The sequence below is a fragment of the Zingiber officinale genome, chromosome 5B, assembly GCF_018446385.1.
Source record: "Zingiber officinale cultivar Zhangliang chromosome 5B, Zo_v1.1, whole genome shotgun sequence".
NCBI lineage: Eukaryota > Viridiplantae > Streptophyta > Magnoliopsida > Zingiberales > Zingiberaceae > Zingiber > Zingiber officinale.
Window position 1 is genome coordinate 113577671 of NC_055995.1, and position 15384 is coordinate 113593054.

At 39.6% G+C, this 15384-nt stretch overlaps 2 protein-coding genes across 3 annotated transcripts; both read right to left on the bottom strand.

The window, feature by feature from the left end:
- Positions 1–1537: 1537 nt before the first annotated feature.
- On the bottom strand, positions 1538–2991 carry LOC121987743 (ethylene-responsive transcription factor ERF110-like). Of its 2 annotated transcripts, XM_042541480.1 has the most exons (3): positions 2360–2991; positions 2000–2288; positions 1538–1784 (listed from the first exon to the last, which is right to left on the bottom strand). In XM_042541480.1, the coding sequence occupies exons 1-3, from the start codon at positions 2676–2678 to the stop codon at positions 1766–1768; spliced, it is 627 nt and encodes a 208-aa protein (XP_042397414.1). In that variant the 5' UTR covers positions 2679–2991; the 3' UTR covers positions 1538–1765. The 2 variants fall into 2 exon arrangements, with proteins under 2 accessions (XP_042397414.1, XP_042397413.1); XM_042541479.1 differs by lacking the exon at positions 1538–1784 and having other exon boundaries at positions 1786–2288.
- Positions 2992–13461: 10470 nt separating this feature from the next.
- LOC121986929 (ethylene-responsive transcription factor ERF110-like) lies at positions 13462–14288 on the bottom strand. Its single transcript, XM_042540852.1, has 2 exons — positions 14000–14288; positions 13462–13931 (listed from the first exon to the last, which is right to left on the bottom strand). The coding sequence occupies exons 1-2, from the start codon at positions 14286–14288 to the stop codon at positions 13624–13626; spliced, it is 597 nt and encodes a 198-aa protein (XP_042396786.1). The 3' UTR covers positions 13462–13623.
- Between the last annotated feature and the right edge of the window lie 1096 nt (positions 14289–15384).

Here is a 15384-nt window from a genome sequence, read left to right on the forward strand (position 1 = left end):
ACAGTATCTTTATATAGGTCCTATCAAATATAGATTGCTTTAGACATTCAAGTAATTATTTTATTTTGGTAAACTGTATTGTCAATATTCTATCTACAACATCAGAGTGTCAATGCTGATAACATGATATTTGAATTTTTTTTATAAAAAAATATAGTTAATAATTATTTTTACCTTGCTCCATTGATTTAATAGAAAGATAGAATTTAATATATATAATTTGATCAAAAGCATTAGCATGCATCTAAAAAGTTAAGGGAGTTGTGTATGCACTCATGTTGTTGGAGATCTATAATTAGGAGGTACCAATAATGGCCTTTTGTTATTTAGAGGGTAAAATAATATATTTGATGTTAGTGCAATCGATTTTTAGGAGGCTTGACTTCAGGGAGAGACGGATGATGCTGTCATACTTGAGTTGGGTTGGATTTTGAGGTAGTTGACAAAAACATTGGTAGAATATTTAAGTTAGACAAAATTGATATTTTTACGTATGCGTAGTGTGCAGACGTGAGATCTTGATAGTAATTGTAAGTGCAGGTTGACAAACAAGAAGTCCTAAAAACGAGTGAACTCTTAGCAGGTGGAAGTACGGAGAGGTTTAGATAGGTAAGAAGTGCTGGAGGAATGAACTAATAGATTAAGGTGATGTTTGGTTAAATGATGGGAATGACTACATGTATGAATTTGATAGTAAGATGGAATGAGAATGAAAATGAAATCTACCTAGTTATATGAATTTGATTAATTCTCATAAATCTAAAAATCATTCATAAATTATCATTCTCAAACTTACAATCTAAACATTATCTTTTACTATCATTTCATTCTCTTATTTATAAATTCATCAACCAAACACTCCCTAAAATTCAAGACATCTGGACAAACGAAAAATCTAGAAAAGTGAACTAATAAATGGATGTCCTAAAGAAGTGAACTTCTATCTAGTGAAAGTCTAGGAGGTTTTGATAGATAAAAGTTTCAGAGGTGAACTAGTAAGTGAAAGTCCAAGAGGTCTTAGCCGAGGAGAAGTCCTAGAAGAATTAACTCCTGACTGGTGGAAGTGTAAGAGGGCTTAATAAATGAAAATCTCGAATGAGTGGACTATTAGAAGATTAGAAGTTCTAGGTGGAACTCCGGGTAGATTCAACAAATGTTGAAGATTATCTATGTGTCTAACGAGTTTTTGACTCAAGTGACCTGAATAGAGCAAGACTCAGAGGTAGACCTCTATGGATAGAGGTTTGTTGAGAAGGTCTTGAGGGGAGGAGCATGATCAACATGAAGATATATAGGATGAGTGAATCGTGTGAAGTGTATTTTAACTTTTTGTTGGAAGTTTTCTGCTTAGGAGCATACTCAAGCAGAAAACAAGTACTCTAGGTCTAACTCAATGAATTAATTTGAGTTGATTGAATGCAAGGATAGTTGTCTGATGTTGTGTAAGTCAACTAATTTGGAAGGTTGAATTTTTGTCATTACACAATTTATAAAATAAAGGGACATCTTCTCTTTCCATTGGAGAATTACCTTAGCTTTGTCTTTAAACTCTTTCCTTGAACAAAATCTATCTTTAAAACATAGTAGTTCTAATATGTGTATCACATGAGTTTTTGAAGTCGAAATTCAGCGCGTCCGAGTATACATTTTTCTATACTTTGGCTATTTGCTAGTCATATGTGATTTACCTTCTCTGTGTTGACATAGGGATGAGTTGACGCGGACACTAGGGGGTGAGCGAATTGTCTTTTGTCACATGACCGGATTATTTGCTCTGGGCAAACCTGAGGAAAAACAATGGATTGACCATTCAAATGAATTCGAATTCTCAGAAGAAAGAACTGTGCAAGTACGACGATGATTGAAAAAGAAAAACAGAGGCTGAAGGAGATCGAGCAACTAATTAACGGCTGCTATTCTGAGGAGGATCCCTGGAATGAGCTGATTTTGGCGCCGCCGGTGGCAATGATGTCATCGGCATCCATGTGGAGGAGCATACCTGGCTGCTGGAGGAGCGGTGCCCGTCGGAGGGAGGAGTCGGGCATCCTCTGGGAAGTTGAGCTTCGCCTTGCTACCCCTGAAGCGGAGAGCGGCCTCATCGTACGCCCGGGCGGCACCCTCAGCAGTCTCAAAGGTGCCCAGCCACACGCGCTGTGCCTTCTGAGGGTTTCTTATTTCCGCTGCCCATTTCCCCCATGGCCGCTGCCGGACTCCTCTGTACTTCCTTGGCCCTCCTCTTCCTTCTGCCTTCGCCGGAGATGGAATATTACTTGCTATGCTGGCTGCCACTGCAGTTACACGCTTAATTAGGAAACTACATGCCACTGCTTCGGGAGCAATCAATAGATTGATCGTTTACCTGAGGCCGGTGACTGACTAAGTCGATCACTGACGTCTTGTTGATATTTCCAAGCCGGCCCACTCTTCGGCAACGGCTCCCTTTCCCCACCGGTGGAGTCTCCGGGCAGGGAAGAGGAGCTGCCGGAGCACACGACCTGCAGCTGATCCCCTGCAATGACGTGCTTCAGTGCCGACACCATTGCCGACAGATCCCGCTTGGCTCCTCTCTGTCCCGAGAGCAGGGCCACCGGCGGCTGAGGCGCAGCAGCAACTGCTGGAACATTATAAAGGCCAAGTAGCCGACCGAGTTCTTCGTCACCGTCGCCGGCGTCGCCCATTGATGGAATGGAGAAGGATCAAAGCTAGGGGAGAGACGTATGGAGAGGATTTTTATAGGCGTTGGCGGCGTCGAACTCGAACGCAGAGATCGAGAATTGTCGTTTTCAAACCTTACAAGCGCGGTGCCCCGCCGCCTCCATCGAGAGAATCTAATGGCGAGGGATGAGAAGAAGACGTCATGCATGAAATATACCAAGTCACGTAGGGGATTATGCCTGCTGAGTTGACTTTGCTCCGGCCACACATGCAAGTGAGCTGTTTGACTTGGAATAGAGCCATATATAGGAACGAACATTTCAAATTTGTCACGGATACTACCCTCTCTCTGGAACCATCGAAATCGTTTGAAATGGTATGACCGATTATTAAAAAACAGATGGCAACTCCTAATGGAACACGTCTTTGAAGATCAAATGGGTGAACGTGGAGAGTGAGTGGTTTATCAGTAATGTAGGATATTTATCCACCGGCCTGCCCGCTTAGCGGTCCAATCGAATGGAATAGTACAAAAATATTAATATTAAAATTTGAGCTTAAAAATATATGATATTTGAATTAATATAAAGTTTAAAAATATAAATGGTTTTTGCTTTGAACCTCGATTGGACAGAATTGGATTTTAGCTTGAAGTGACTTAAATTCGAGTTTGATTCGAGTTATTGGAATTTTGAGTATATTTAAATTAAAATTGGGTAAAAATAAATGGAATTCAATTCAAGTTTGGTAATTTGAATTTGGTTCGCAAGTAGAGCATCGACAATCAAATAAAATATGAGTTCAAATTCAGAAAATTAGTGAACGTGCTCCATATATGTATTTCTTATATGTTTTTAAATATTGTTTTCTTTTTGCTTGGTTTGCTCTTTCACTATTTTAGTTTGGGAAATGGTTTTTTTTTCTTATTTTGCATTGATAGGACATGATTTCGGAGTCAAAAATGAAAGATTTAAGTCTTGGAACAAGAAATTGCGGCAAGGAACACACTTTGACTATGTCCCAAAACTCGGGTGTGTTCCTTCTACCAAAGTTAATTAAAGAAAGGAGCAAACTAACATTTCCAACAAAAGATACGGTCGTGCCTCTCGAACACGACCATGCCTTTCACCATAGAAGTAGCATCCACCAAAGCAGACAATGGACAGTCGTGCTTCCTAGGCATAGTCGTGCTTCCTAGGCATAGTCGTGCCTTTCTCCACCGCCAAGAAGCAATCAACAAAATATGGTCGTGCTTCTTAGGCATGACTGTGCCTTTCTTCATCGAGAAGATCAGCACCTCAGACACGACCATGCCTCTAAGGCACGACTGTGACTTTCACCACATATCCATATGCAGACACGACCGTGCCTTTTACCACCGTGAGCTGACTATATCCAAAGATACAACCGTGCCTCTCAGGCATGACCCAAGAAACCTCCTAATTCAGGAGTAGCCATCTAAGAGCCGCTGCAATGATTCGCCCACTGATTGGAGCATGGAGTCCTTTCTGAAGACCGATAGCCATCCCACTAAACTTTCTCCTTTCTCTACTTTCAGTTTTGAATTGTAAATTGTAATTATTTAGATTCAATGTCTTTTGATTGTAACTCCATTTTCATGGAGTAGTTCCTTGATTCTGAGATTAGAGAGTAGCCCGATGTAATTGTTGATATCTAATTTCAATTCAAGTATTTGTTTAACTTTCTATATTGAATAACATGCTTATTCTATGATCTAACTTTATTGTGCTTATATGATGGTGACACTTGTTGAGTTCCGTGTTTTTAATTCAAACTATTCTTTATTTTTTGTTGTTGTTCTAGTAATGCATATGTGTGTGCATTTAGTCCCACATTGCTAAGCTAAGAAGGTTGGAAGACCTTATATATGGAGCCCTTCCATCCTTGCTTAGCAAAGTTAAGGGGACCTACATGTATGTGCGGGCCGAGCCCAAATTAGGTGGTTTCAGGGGGTTCGAGCAGGAAATCCATAAACCGGGCATGACGCACGCACACAGGGGGGGTGCAAATCCCCAGCTCGTGGGCCTCACGCTTGTTTTTGTCTTTGGTTTGGTTTGGCTCTGTCCCGCGCGCGTGAGGAAGTGACGCATGCTTTGGTTCTGTCTAGAACCGACGCACGCTTTGGTTCCCTAGCGAAGCAGTGCTTTGCTTCAGAGTGAATAAATGTTGCGCCTCTATTCCTCGTTCGGTATCTCTCGAGCAGTCTGTTTTTCTCCTTTCTATGTGTGTGCGTGCGCTGTCCTGAGGCTTGGGATTCCGCGATCTGAGGTTGGGTCCAAGTGCGACGTTCGTCTTGGAGTGCACCTACGGACGACGCGATCGGTTGTCGGATCTTGGGAGAATTTTGTCGGAGAGCCTCTGCACCGTGGGCGGCAATATATTCTCTAAAGACAATCGGCACGCCGACGCTTCAACCGGAGGAGATAACAATTTCTGAACCTTACTCTTTTACCTGTTTATTGCATGTTTTCTATTTTTGTGCAAATATAGTGCTCTCAATCATTACAACAATTTTAGAGAATATATTATAAGCATCAATAGACATGATGCATGATAGGGTAACGGGGTCTGATAAGGCTAACGCTAGACCCGAGAGATTTTTCGGGCAAAACTTCAGACATTGGCAACAACGGATGAAATTTTGGCTTACTACACTAGGACTATTCTCCGTTATAGAAACATATCCTTCTTCACCTAATGAAGAGGAACCTACCTATAGTGCTGCCTTACAGAGGTTTGAGCAAAGGGATTATCTCTACCATGGGAGGATCCTGTCTAGCCTCTCAGACGTACTATTTGATGTGTACTGCTCAACGTCTTCGGCTAAAGAGTTGTGGAAATCTTTTGATAAAAAATACAACTCCGAATATTCTGGTTTAGAAAAGTAAACTGTGGTAAAATTCCTAAACTTCAAAATGGTTGAAGGGAAATCTGTGGTTAAGCAGACACATGAATTCCAAGTTCAAATTCATGGTCTTGCTGAAGGAGATATGCCATTACCCGAAAAATTTCAGGTCTTGTCTATCATCAAAAAATTGCCTCCGAGTTGGGAAGATTTTGGCATGACTCTTAAACATAGGAGAGGTAAAATCTCTCTAGAAGATTTGTTGATTGCCTTAAATATCGAAGAAGAACATTGGAAGCAACATAAAGATGATGATAAAAGAATGCCTATGGATTTTATTCCAAAGGCAAACGTAGTAGTCTCATCTGACAAGAATAAATTCAAAAATAAGAAAATGAAGAACAAGATGAAACCCAAACCAAAGGTTCAAAAGAAAAATGGAAGTAAGCCGTGCTGAGCGTGTGGACAAGTTGGACATTATGCCAAATTCTGCTCTAAGCAAAAGGACAAGAAGAAAAATCAAAGCAATACGTCCAACACCAAGGCACAAGCAAATGTTGTGACTGCTAGTGATGACACCAGCGATAGGTAATTGAAGGAACTTCCGTGACCATGGGGAACCATTCTGCAGTCAGGGTGTTTGGGATAGGACAAGTTGACCTGAGGTTCACCTCTGGAAAAGTCCTGTCACTACATGAGGTGCATCATGTTCCAGTGGTCCGTCGAAATTTGATTAGCGGGTCAAAGTTAGTCCGCGTTAGTTATGAGTTGAACTTTAAATGTAATAAAATTGTAATATTACATTTAGGAGCATTTATTGGAAAATGTTACCTTAATGAATGTTTATTTAAACTCAATGTAGAAAATGCTACTTTAAATAAATCCACTGATATTGGTTGTTCATATAACATTGAGTCTTATGATATATGACATGACAGATTAGGACATGTCAGTTTTAATACCATAAAAAGGATGATGAACCTAGACATGATTCCTAAGCATGCTATAAATGATAAGAAAAAATGTGAAGTTTGTGTGTAATATAAACAATCTCGTAAACCCTTCAAATCAGTTGATAGAAATTCTGATATTTTAGAATTGATTCATACTGACTGTTGTGAGTTTAACGGTATAATAACAAGAGACCATAAAAGGTATTTCATTACCTTCATTGATGATCACTCTCGTTATTGTTATGTTTATTTGCTGAAAACTAAGAATGAAGCTTTAGATAAATTTATGATTTTTAAATTTGAAACTGATAATCAAACAAATAAATCTATTAAGAGGTTAAGGTCTGATAGGGGTGGAGAGTTTACCTCGAACCTGTTTCAAAATTTTTGTCAAGATGCAGGTATAATTCACGAGGTAACTGCTCCATATAGTCCTCAATCCAACGGTATAGTAGAACGAAAAAATCAAACCTTTGAAGATATGATTAATTCCATGTTAGGCAGTTCTGGGTTACCCAACTTCATGTGGGGGGAGACTCTATATACTGCATGCCATGTGTTAAATAGAGTCACCATGAAGTTAAGGGATAAAAATCCATATGAGCTTTGGAAAGGCCGGAGGACAAGTTTGAAATACGTTAAAGTGTGGGGGTGCCTTGCAAAGGTACTAGTACCTGAACACAGAAGAAAAAAAACTTGGTCCAAAGACCGTAGATGGTATCTTCTTGGGTTATGCTCAAAATAGTATTGCATATAGGTTTCTGAATTTCTGGACATTTTTTGAGGATATATTTTCTATGAAAACGAGAACACCTCAGTCTATATTTGGTATTCCTATTAGAGATAAGCCTGCTTCCGTAGAGGTCCCATTATCCGTAGTAGGTACACCTTCCTCAAATCACTCTAGACTAGATGAATCTAGTGAGTATACAAAACTGAGAAGGAGTAAGAGGCAACCTGTGTCTATGGATTTAGGCCAGGACTTTATCACCTATAATATAGAAGGTGATCCTGTGACATATAGAGATGCTATGGCTTCTCCTGAAGCTAAGCACTGGAAAGAGGCCATTACAAGTGAAATGGACTCTATTATCTCTAATGCCACTTGGGAGTTGGTAGATTTACCTCCTAGGTGTACCACTATAGGATGTAAATGGGTGTTTAAGAGAAAACTAAAACCTGATAGGTCAGTAGATAAATTCAAAGCCCGCCTAGTTGCTAAGGGATTCAAACAGAAAGAAGGGATTGACTATTTTGACACTTATTCTCCTGTTACTAGAATTACTACAATCCGAGTGTTGATAGCATTGACATCCATATATCATCTTGAGGTCCATCAAATGGATGTCAAAACGACATTCCTTAATGGAGATCTTGAAGAAGAGATATATATGGATCAGTCTGAGGGACATGTAGTTTCTGGAAATGAGAATAAAGTCTGTAGGTTAGTCAAATCTCTTTATGGTTTGAAGCAAGCCCCAAAGCAGTGGCACAAAAAATTTGATAGAGCTATGCTATCGTTTGGCTTTGAAATGAAAGACTCTGATAAATGTGTATATGCTAAAATGAAAGGTGATAATTGTATTATCTTATGTTTATATGTAGATAATATCCTACTTTTTGGTTCTAACCTTTCTATTATTAATGAGACTAAGACCCTCTTAAGTGGTAAGTTTGATATGAAGGATATGAGTTGTGCTGACATGATTTTAGGGCTGAAGTTGACTCGTTCAACTGAAGGAATATCAATTTCTCAGTCACTCTATGTTGAGAGAGTATTAGAGAAATATGGCTATAGCTAAGTTAAATCTGTCGTCACACCCTATGATCCTTCAAAAATTCTCCACAAGAATAAGAGTGGTGTGGCAGTATCTTAATTAAGATACTCACAAATAATAGGTAGTCTAATGTATTTAGCAAATTGTTCTAGACCTGATATTTCTTTTGCTATAATGAAATTGAGCAGGTTTACCAGCTGTTCAGACAAAACGCATTGGGATGCATTAGACAGAGTACTCAGATACCTAAGAGGCACTATATCCTTGGGCTTGTGGTATGGGAGATTCCCTGCAGTTCTGGAGGGATATAGTGATGCTAGTTGGATAGCTGACACTGCTGAGTGTAAAAGCGTTATTAGTTATATCTTTACACTTGGAGGCGGTGCAGTTGCTTGGAGGTCTGTTAAACAGACGATTATATCCCGTTCTACATCTGAGGCAGAATTGTGTGATTTGGATACCACAGTAACTGAAGCTGATTGGCTTAAGGGTCTTCTTTCTGAAATTCCCTTGATGATGAAGCCAATACTTTCTATTTCAGTACACTGTGATAATTAAACAACAATAGCTCAGATTAGAAGCTCCAAGTATAACCAGAAACAGAAGAGATATGTACGAATAAGATTAAAGTCTATTCGTGAGTTAGTGTCTCTTGGAGTGACGTCATTGGACTTTGTAACTTCAAAGGACAATATTGCTGATCCACTCACTAAAGGACTTGATTCTGAGAAAATCAAGAGATCTAGTAAGGGAATGAGACTGAGGCATATCCTGGATTCATCTATAGCGGCAACCCAACCTATCTGATTGGAGATCCCAAGAAATAGGTTCAATGTGGTATAAATAAGTTATAAGGGTGAACCGTAAGCATCAAATTGATTGAGATGTAATCTCACAGTCTCTTCCCTGGATAGATGCTTGACTGCTAGTAAGGATGAGCTTAGGAGCTCTTAATGAGTTCAAGGTCTTAATGACAGGATGCTCGCAGTACATCCTTGGAGAACTCACCTATATAAGTGTAATTGTGGGGCCGCAGTGTGAGGGGTCTAGGCAACTCTCCTTAGCACTTATGAAACAAGATTCGGTGGCATAGCCGTAATGCACCAACCCAGAAGGATTCAACCGTCGCCCGTGATGAGTTGTTACCAATTGATTTTCACATATAAAAGGTTTAAATTCAAGACTGTGTTCTCTTCAAACCTATGTGAATAAGATTGGTGTACTTAGGTGAAAATTCAAATCGGAAGGTATTTTCACTAAAAGCTCATTGCAACCAAGGCTTAGGACAACTCTTTGTTTTCGACCAAAATAATTTGAATTAGTGGGGGATTGTTGAGTTCCGTGTTTTTAATTCAAATTATTCTTTGTTTTTTGTTGTTGTTCTAGTAATGCATATGTGTATGCATTTAGTCTCACATTGCTAAGCTAAGAAGGTTGGAAGACCTTATATATGGAGTTCTTCCATCCTTGCTTAGCAAAGTTAAGGGGACCTACACGCATGCGTGGGCCGAGCCCAAATCAGGTGGTTTCGGGGGGTTCGAGGCGGAAATCCATAAACCGGGCGCGACGCACGCGCGCAGGGGGGGTGCAAATCCCCAACTCGTGGGCCTCACGCTTGCAAGCGGCCTGGTTTATTTTTGCCAGTCTTTGGTTTGGTTTGGCTCTGTCCCGCGCGCGTGCGGAAGCGACACACGGTTTGGTTCTGTCTAGAACCGACGCACGCTTTGGTTCGCTGGTGAAGCAGTGCTTTGCTTCAGAGTGAATAAATGCTGCGCCTCTGTTCCTCGTTCGATATCTCTCGAGCAGTTTGCTTTTCTCCTTCTTCTCTCTCTGTGTGTGCGTGCGCTGTCCTGAGGCTTGGTATTCCGCGATCTGAGGTTGGGTCCGAGTGCGACATTCGTCTTGGAGTGCACCTACGAACGACGCGAGTGGTTGTCAGATCTTGGGAGAATTTTGCGGGAGAGCCTCTGCACCGTGGGCGGCAATATATTCTCTAAAAATAGTCGGCACGCCGACGCTTCAACCGGAGGAGATAACAATTTTTGAACCTTACTATTTTATTTACCTGTTTATTGCATGCTTGCTATTTTTGTGCAAATATAGTGCTCTCAATCATTACAACAACACTAACCCATATCTTCATAACCTCACAAGACATAGGGAATGACTGAAATGTGAACCAAATCTCCTATCTATAAATGCCCGAGATGTGTAGAGTCAGTGTTATGAGTAAAGGAGATAACCTAGGGGATTGTGGAGCTTTGTGATGACAGGAGTCTCCTTTTGGAAAGCAGTCGGACTAGTAGTGTCTCCTTGAAAATAGGACATCTACCACAAGGGGATGGTGTCCCAATGGGGAGCATCATTGACTATCATAGTGCATACTAGGTTTACCCTGATTCTACATCACAAAGTAAAAAAAGATAACTAGGCGATTGTGAGATTCACATAACATGGCCCTTCACGAGAAAACAGTCAAATTAGACATGTTGATATAATTATAAAAATTTATATGGATATTTTTGGATAGGTTCATCTACATGAAAATAACTTCGGCAATTTACCAAAGGGCGCATATAGAGATCTGAATTTACCAAAATGCGTACTCTACTTTAATATTTACCAAAGAACGCACCTTTTCAAAACCATTTCCAATTTTACCCTCCTAACAATTTGACTTTTTTACCTTTTTCTTTTCTCCACTATTTTTCTCTCTCTTCTCTCTCATCTGTTTTTTTTACAGAACATATGAATAATATTAGTTAATCTTTTAATAACATTTTAATATATTTGAAGAAACAAAAATAAATAATGAATAGCATATTTGAACTCCTTGTAATTTCAGAAATCCACCGGAACTAAAATGAGTGTAATCAGAGCTCTCTAGGTTGATCAGTGGGTTTCGGTCAAAACCCACTGATGGACCTAGAGAACTCCGATTACATCCATTTCAGTTTCTATGGATTTCTGAAATTGTAAGGAGTTCAAATATGGTGTCCATTATTTATTTTGGCTTTTCATAGATATTAACATGCAAAATCAAAGAATCGATAAAAAAATCCACGTTGGGCCTGATATGGAATCATATCAGGCCCAACATGAGCCTGATATCATTCCATATCAGGCCTAGGTTGGGCCTGATATGACTCCATATCAGGCCCAACATGGGCTGTTTTTATCGATTCTTTGATTTTATGTATAAACATCTATAAAAAGCCGAAATAAATAATAAACACCATATTTGAACTCCTTGTAACATCAGAAATCCATATGAACTGAAATGGGTTCAATCGGAGCTCTCTAGGTCCATCAGTGGGTTTTGATCAAAACCCACTGATGGACCTAGAGAGCTCCGATTGGACCCATTTCAGTTCCTATGGATTTCTGATGTTGCAAGGAGTTCAAATATGGTGTTTATTATTTATTTTGGCTTTTTATAGATGTTTATACATAAAATCAAAGAATCGGCAAAAAAAAAAAACTCATGTTGAACCTGATATGGAATTATTTTAATACATATGTTGTATTTCTTTGATTTGTATGTATCCTTGAATCAGTAATAGTTACATGCATAATACTAAATACATAAACTTATAGTAACTTCATTTGAGATAGTGATAATGAATGTTGTGCTGGACTGAAGCGAGATCAATTGGGATAGGGACACAACTCCAACCCTGACCAATTAAACAAGTTATTCACAACCTCAGAGTCCAACCGGGCTTGATTTAGTCATGCAAAATTCCATTCATCATGCAGTTTTCACTACGGAGGAGCATTCCCATTCATCACCTACTGATCCATTTGTTGCAACTCAGCATTCCGAATTAACACTTTTTTCAAGGAAACACACGAGAGCTCCGATTGCACCCATTTCAGTTCCTATGGATTTCTGATGTTGCAAGGAGTTCAAATATGGTGTCCATTATTTATTTTGGCTTTTCATAGACGTTAACATGCAAAATCAAAGAATTGGCAAAAATGTCCACGTTGTCAGGCCCACGTTGGGCCTGATATGATTACATATCAGGCCCAACGTGGGCTATTTTTGCCAATTCTTTGATTTTATGTATAAACATATATAAAAAGTCAAAATAAATAATAAACATCATATTTGAACTCCTTGCAACATCAAAAATCCATAGGAACTGAAATGGGTGCAATCGGAGCTCTCTAGGTCCATCAGTGGGTTTTGACCAAAACTCACTTATGGACCTAGAGAGCTCCGATTGTACCCATGTTGGACCTGATATGGAATGATATCAGGCCCATGTTGGGCCTGATATGATTCCATATCAGGCCCACCGTGAGCTTTTTGACGATTCTTTGATTTTGCATGTTAACGTCTATGAAAAGCCAAAATAAATAATGGACACCATATTTGAACTCCTTGTAATTTCAGAAATCCATAGAAACTGAAATAGATGTAATCGGAGCTCTCTAGGTCCATCAGTGAGTTTTGATCGAAACTCACTGATCGACCTAGAGAGCTTCGATTACACTCATTTTAGTTCCGGTGGATTTCTGAAATTGCAAGGAGTTCAAATATGTTATTCATTGTTTATTTTTGTTTCTTCAAATGTATTAAAATGTTATTAAAAGATTAACTAATATTATTCATATGTTTTGCAAAAAAAAAAGATGAGAGAGAAGAGAGAGAAAAATAGTGGAGAAAAGAAAAAGGTAAAAAAGTCAAATTGTCAGGAGGGTAAAATTGAAAATGGTTTTAAAAATGTGCGTTCTGTGGTAAATATCAAAGTAGAGTACGCCTTTTGATAAATTCAGATTTTTATATGCGCCCTTTGATAAATTGCCGAAATAACTTAGAGATAATAAAATAAATAATACTTAAGAAATCAATAATTATCATGGTAAAATTAAAATCTTAGAATCATTTCTCCAATTCAGATTTTTCCTCGACCATTTCACATCCTCTCTCAACTATCTATTAGGAATTTTGACCTTCTGCACTTCTCCATCTACAATACCTTTCAACTTTTTTAACCATCAACAACTTCCCCTTTATTGGAAATGTTTAATCTACATTTGCAGAAGCATAAAAGTGAGAAATCTTTCATACTAAAAATGGTTAAATAATCGTTCTCTGTTCATGCGGCAGGTCTTGATCACACCCAAACAAACAATGAATTGACTATTTTTATGAATTCGAATCCTCCGAAGAAATAATTGTACAAGTAAACGAGGACGACGACGACAATGATTGAAAACAAAAAAGGGTAAAAAAAACAGAGAGGCCGAAGGAGATCGAGCAACTAATTAACGGCTGCTATTCTGAGGAAGATCCTCGGGATGAGCTGATTTTGGCGCCAGTGGCAATGACATCATCGGCATTCTCTGTGGAGGAGCATACCTAGCTGCAGGCTGGTTTCGGAGGAGCGGTGCCAGTCGGAGGGAGGAGGTGGGCGTCCTCCGGGAAGTTGAGCTTTGCCCTGCTGCCCCTGAAGCCGAAGGCGGCCGCGTCGTAGGCCCGGGCGGCGCCCTCGGCCGTCTCGAAGGTTCCTAGCCACACGCGCGCCGCCTTTCGAGGGTCTCTTATTTCCGCCGCCCATTTCCCCCACGGCCGCTGCCGGACTCCTCTGTACTTCCTTGGCCCTCCTCCTCCTCCTCCTGCTTTCGCCGGAGATGGAATATTATTCGCTATGCTGGCCGACGCCACCGCTGCAGTTACACACTTAGGAAACTACATGCGAAATGCTCGGGGAATAATCAATAGATTGATCATTAACCTGCGGCTGGTGGTCGATCGCTGACTGCTCGATGGTATTTCCAAGCCGGTCCACTCTCCGGCAACGTCTCCCTTTCCCCGCCGGTGGTGGCATCTCCCGGCGTGGGCGACGACATCTGACCCCCCGCAATGACTTGCCTCAAAGCCGCCACCATCACCGACAGTTCCCGCTTGGCCCATCTCTGTCCCGCGAACAGGGCCACCGGCGGCTGAGCCAACGAAGCCGCAGCAGCGCCCGCCGGAACATCCAGGCCAAGTAGCCGACCGAGTTCTTCATCGACGTCTCCCATCGATCGAATTAAGAAGGATCATAGCTAAGGGAGAGGATTTTTATAGGCTTTGGCGGCGTCGAACTCGAAAGCATTGGCGGTTTCAAACTTGACAAGCGGCATGCATGAAATATACCAAGTCACGTAGGGGCTTAGGCACGCTGCGGTGACTTTGCCCACGCCGCACATGCAAGTGATAAAAATTAACGGTTCCTGAAGTGTTTGACTTGATTATTGGAACGAACATTTCAAATTCGTGATTTTATTATTATTATTATTATTATTTTTTGACATTACCTTTCATAAGACCGGATCTTTTGATGGATGGCAACTAAAAACAAGAGAAATACTTGCAATTGTTTGACCAATTAAAAAAACAAACAGGAATGAGGTCATTGGTGAAGGTGGCTAATCGGTAATGGCACACGTCTTTGAAACAATAAGCAATCTAGTAGGATATTCATCCAAAAGCCTGCCCTTCAGGTCATGCTAAGTTAGGCGCGATAGAGGTCCAAAAAAATCGAATAATATAAACATATCAATATTAAAATTTGAACTTAAAAATATATATGATATTTAGATTTGATTCCAAACTTGAAAATATAAATCATTTTAGTTTGAGCTCAATTCAAAATAAAATTCGAGTTCAACATTTATTCGAGTAGTTCAGATTTTGATTTGAACATAAGTGAACTATAATTTAAAGTGATTTAAATTCGAGCTCGAATTTAGTTATTTAGATCATAATTTAAACATATTTAAATTAAAATTATATAAAAATAAATAAAGTTCAATTCGAGTTTAATTTGAGTTTGGTTCACGAGTAGTTCATTAACAATCAAATAAAATATTATAGGTACAAATTTATTTTAAAAAATTATTAAACAGGTTTAAATTTGACTCAAATTTGATAATTTAATTAAAATAGGAATCAAGTATTTATTTGATCCGGCTCTAAAAGCTAGCCAAGAGACTTAATTTATTTACACACCCCTAGTCATCGATCCATGAGATGTGACCCATCCGTCTAGTTTGAGCCAATTTGGTACGCACCAACCCACCACAAGGTGAGTTGTATTTGGCGAATCTATTTCATATGAAACCTCTATTAATGTAC

Bases quoted from the DNA above. Each gene is read 5' to 3' on its own strand.
- LOC121987743 (XM_042541479.1), bottom strand. From the start codon at position 2,678: ATGGGCGACGCCGGCGACGGTGACGAAGAACTCGGTCGGCTACTTGGC. The intron at 2,289-2,359 runs GTAAACGATCAA...GTGTAACTGCAG, and splicing joins TAGTCAGTCACCGGCCTCAG to TGGCAGCCAGCATAGCAAGT.
- LOC121986929 (XM_042540852.1), bottom strand. From the start codon at position 14,288: ATGGGAGACGTCGATGAAGAACTCGGTCGGCTACTTGGCCTGGATGTT. The intron at 13,932-13,999 runs GTTAATGATCAA...GTGTAACTGCAG, and splicing joins CGATCGACCACCAGCCGCAG to CGGTGGCGTCGGCCAGCATA.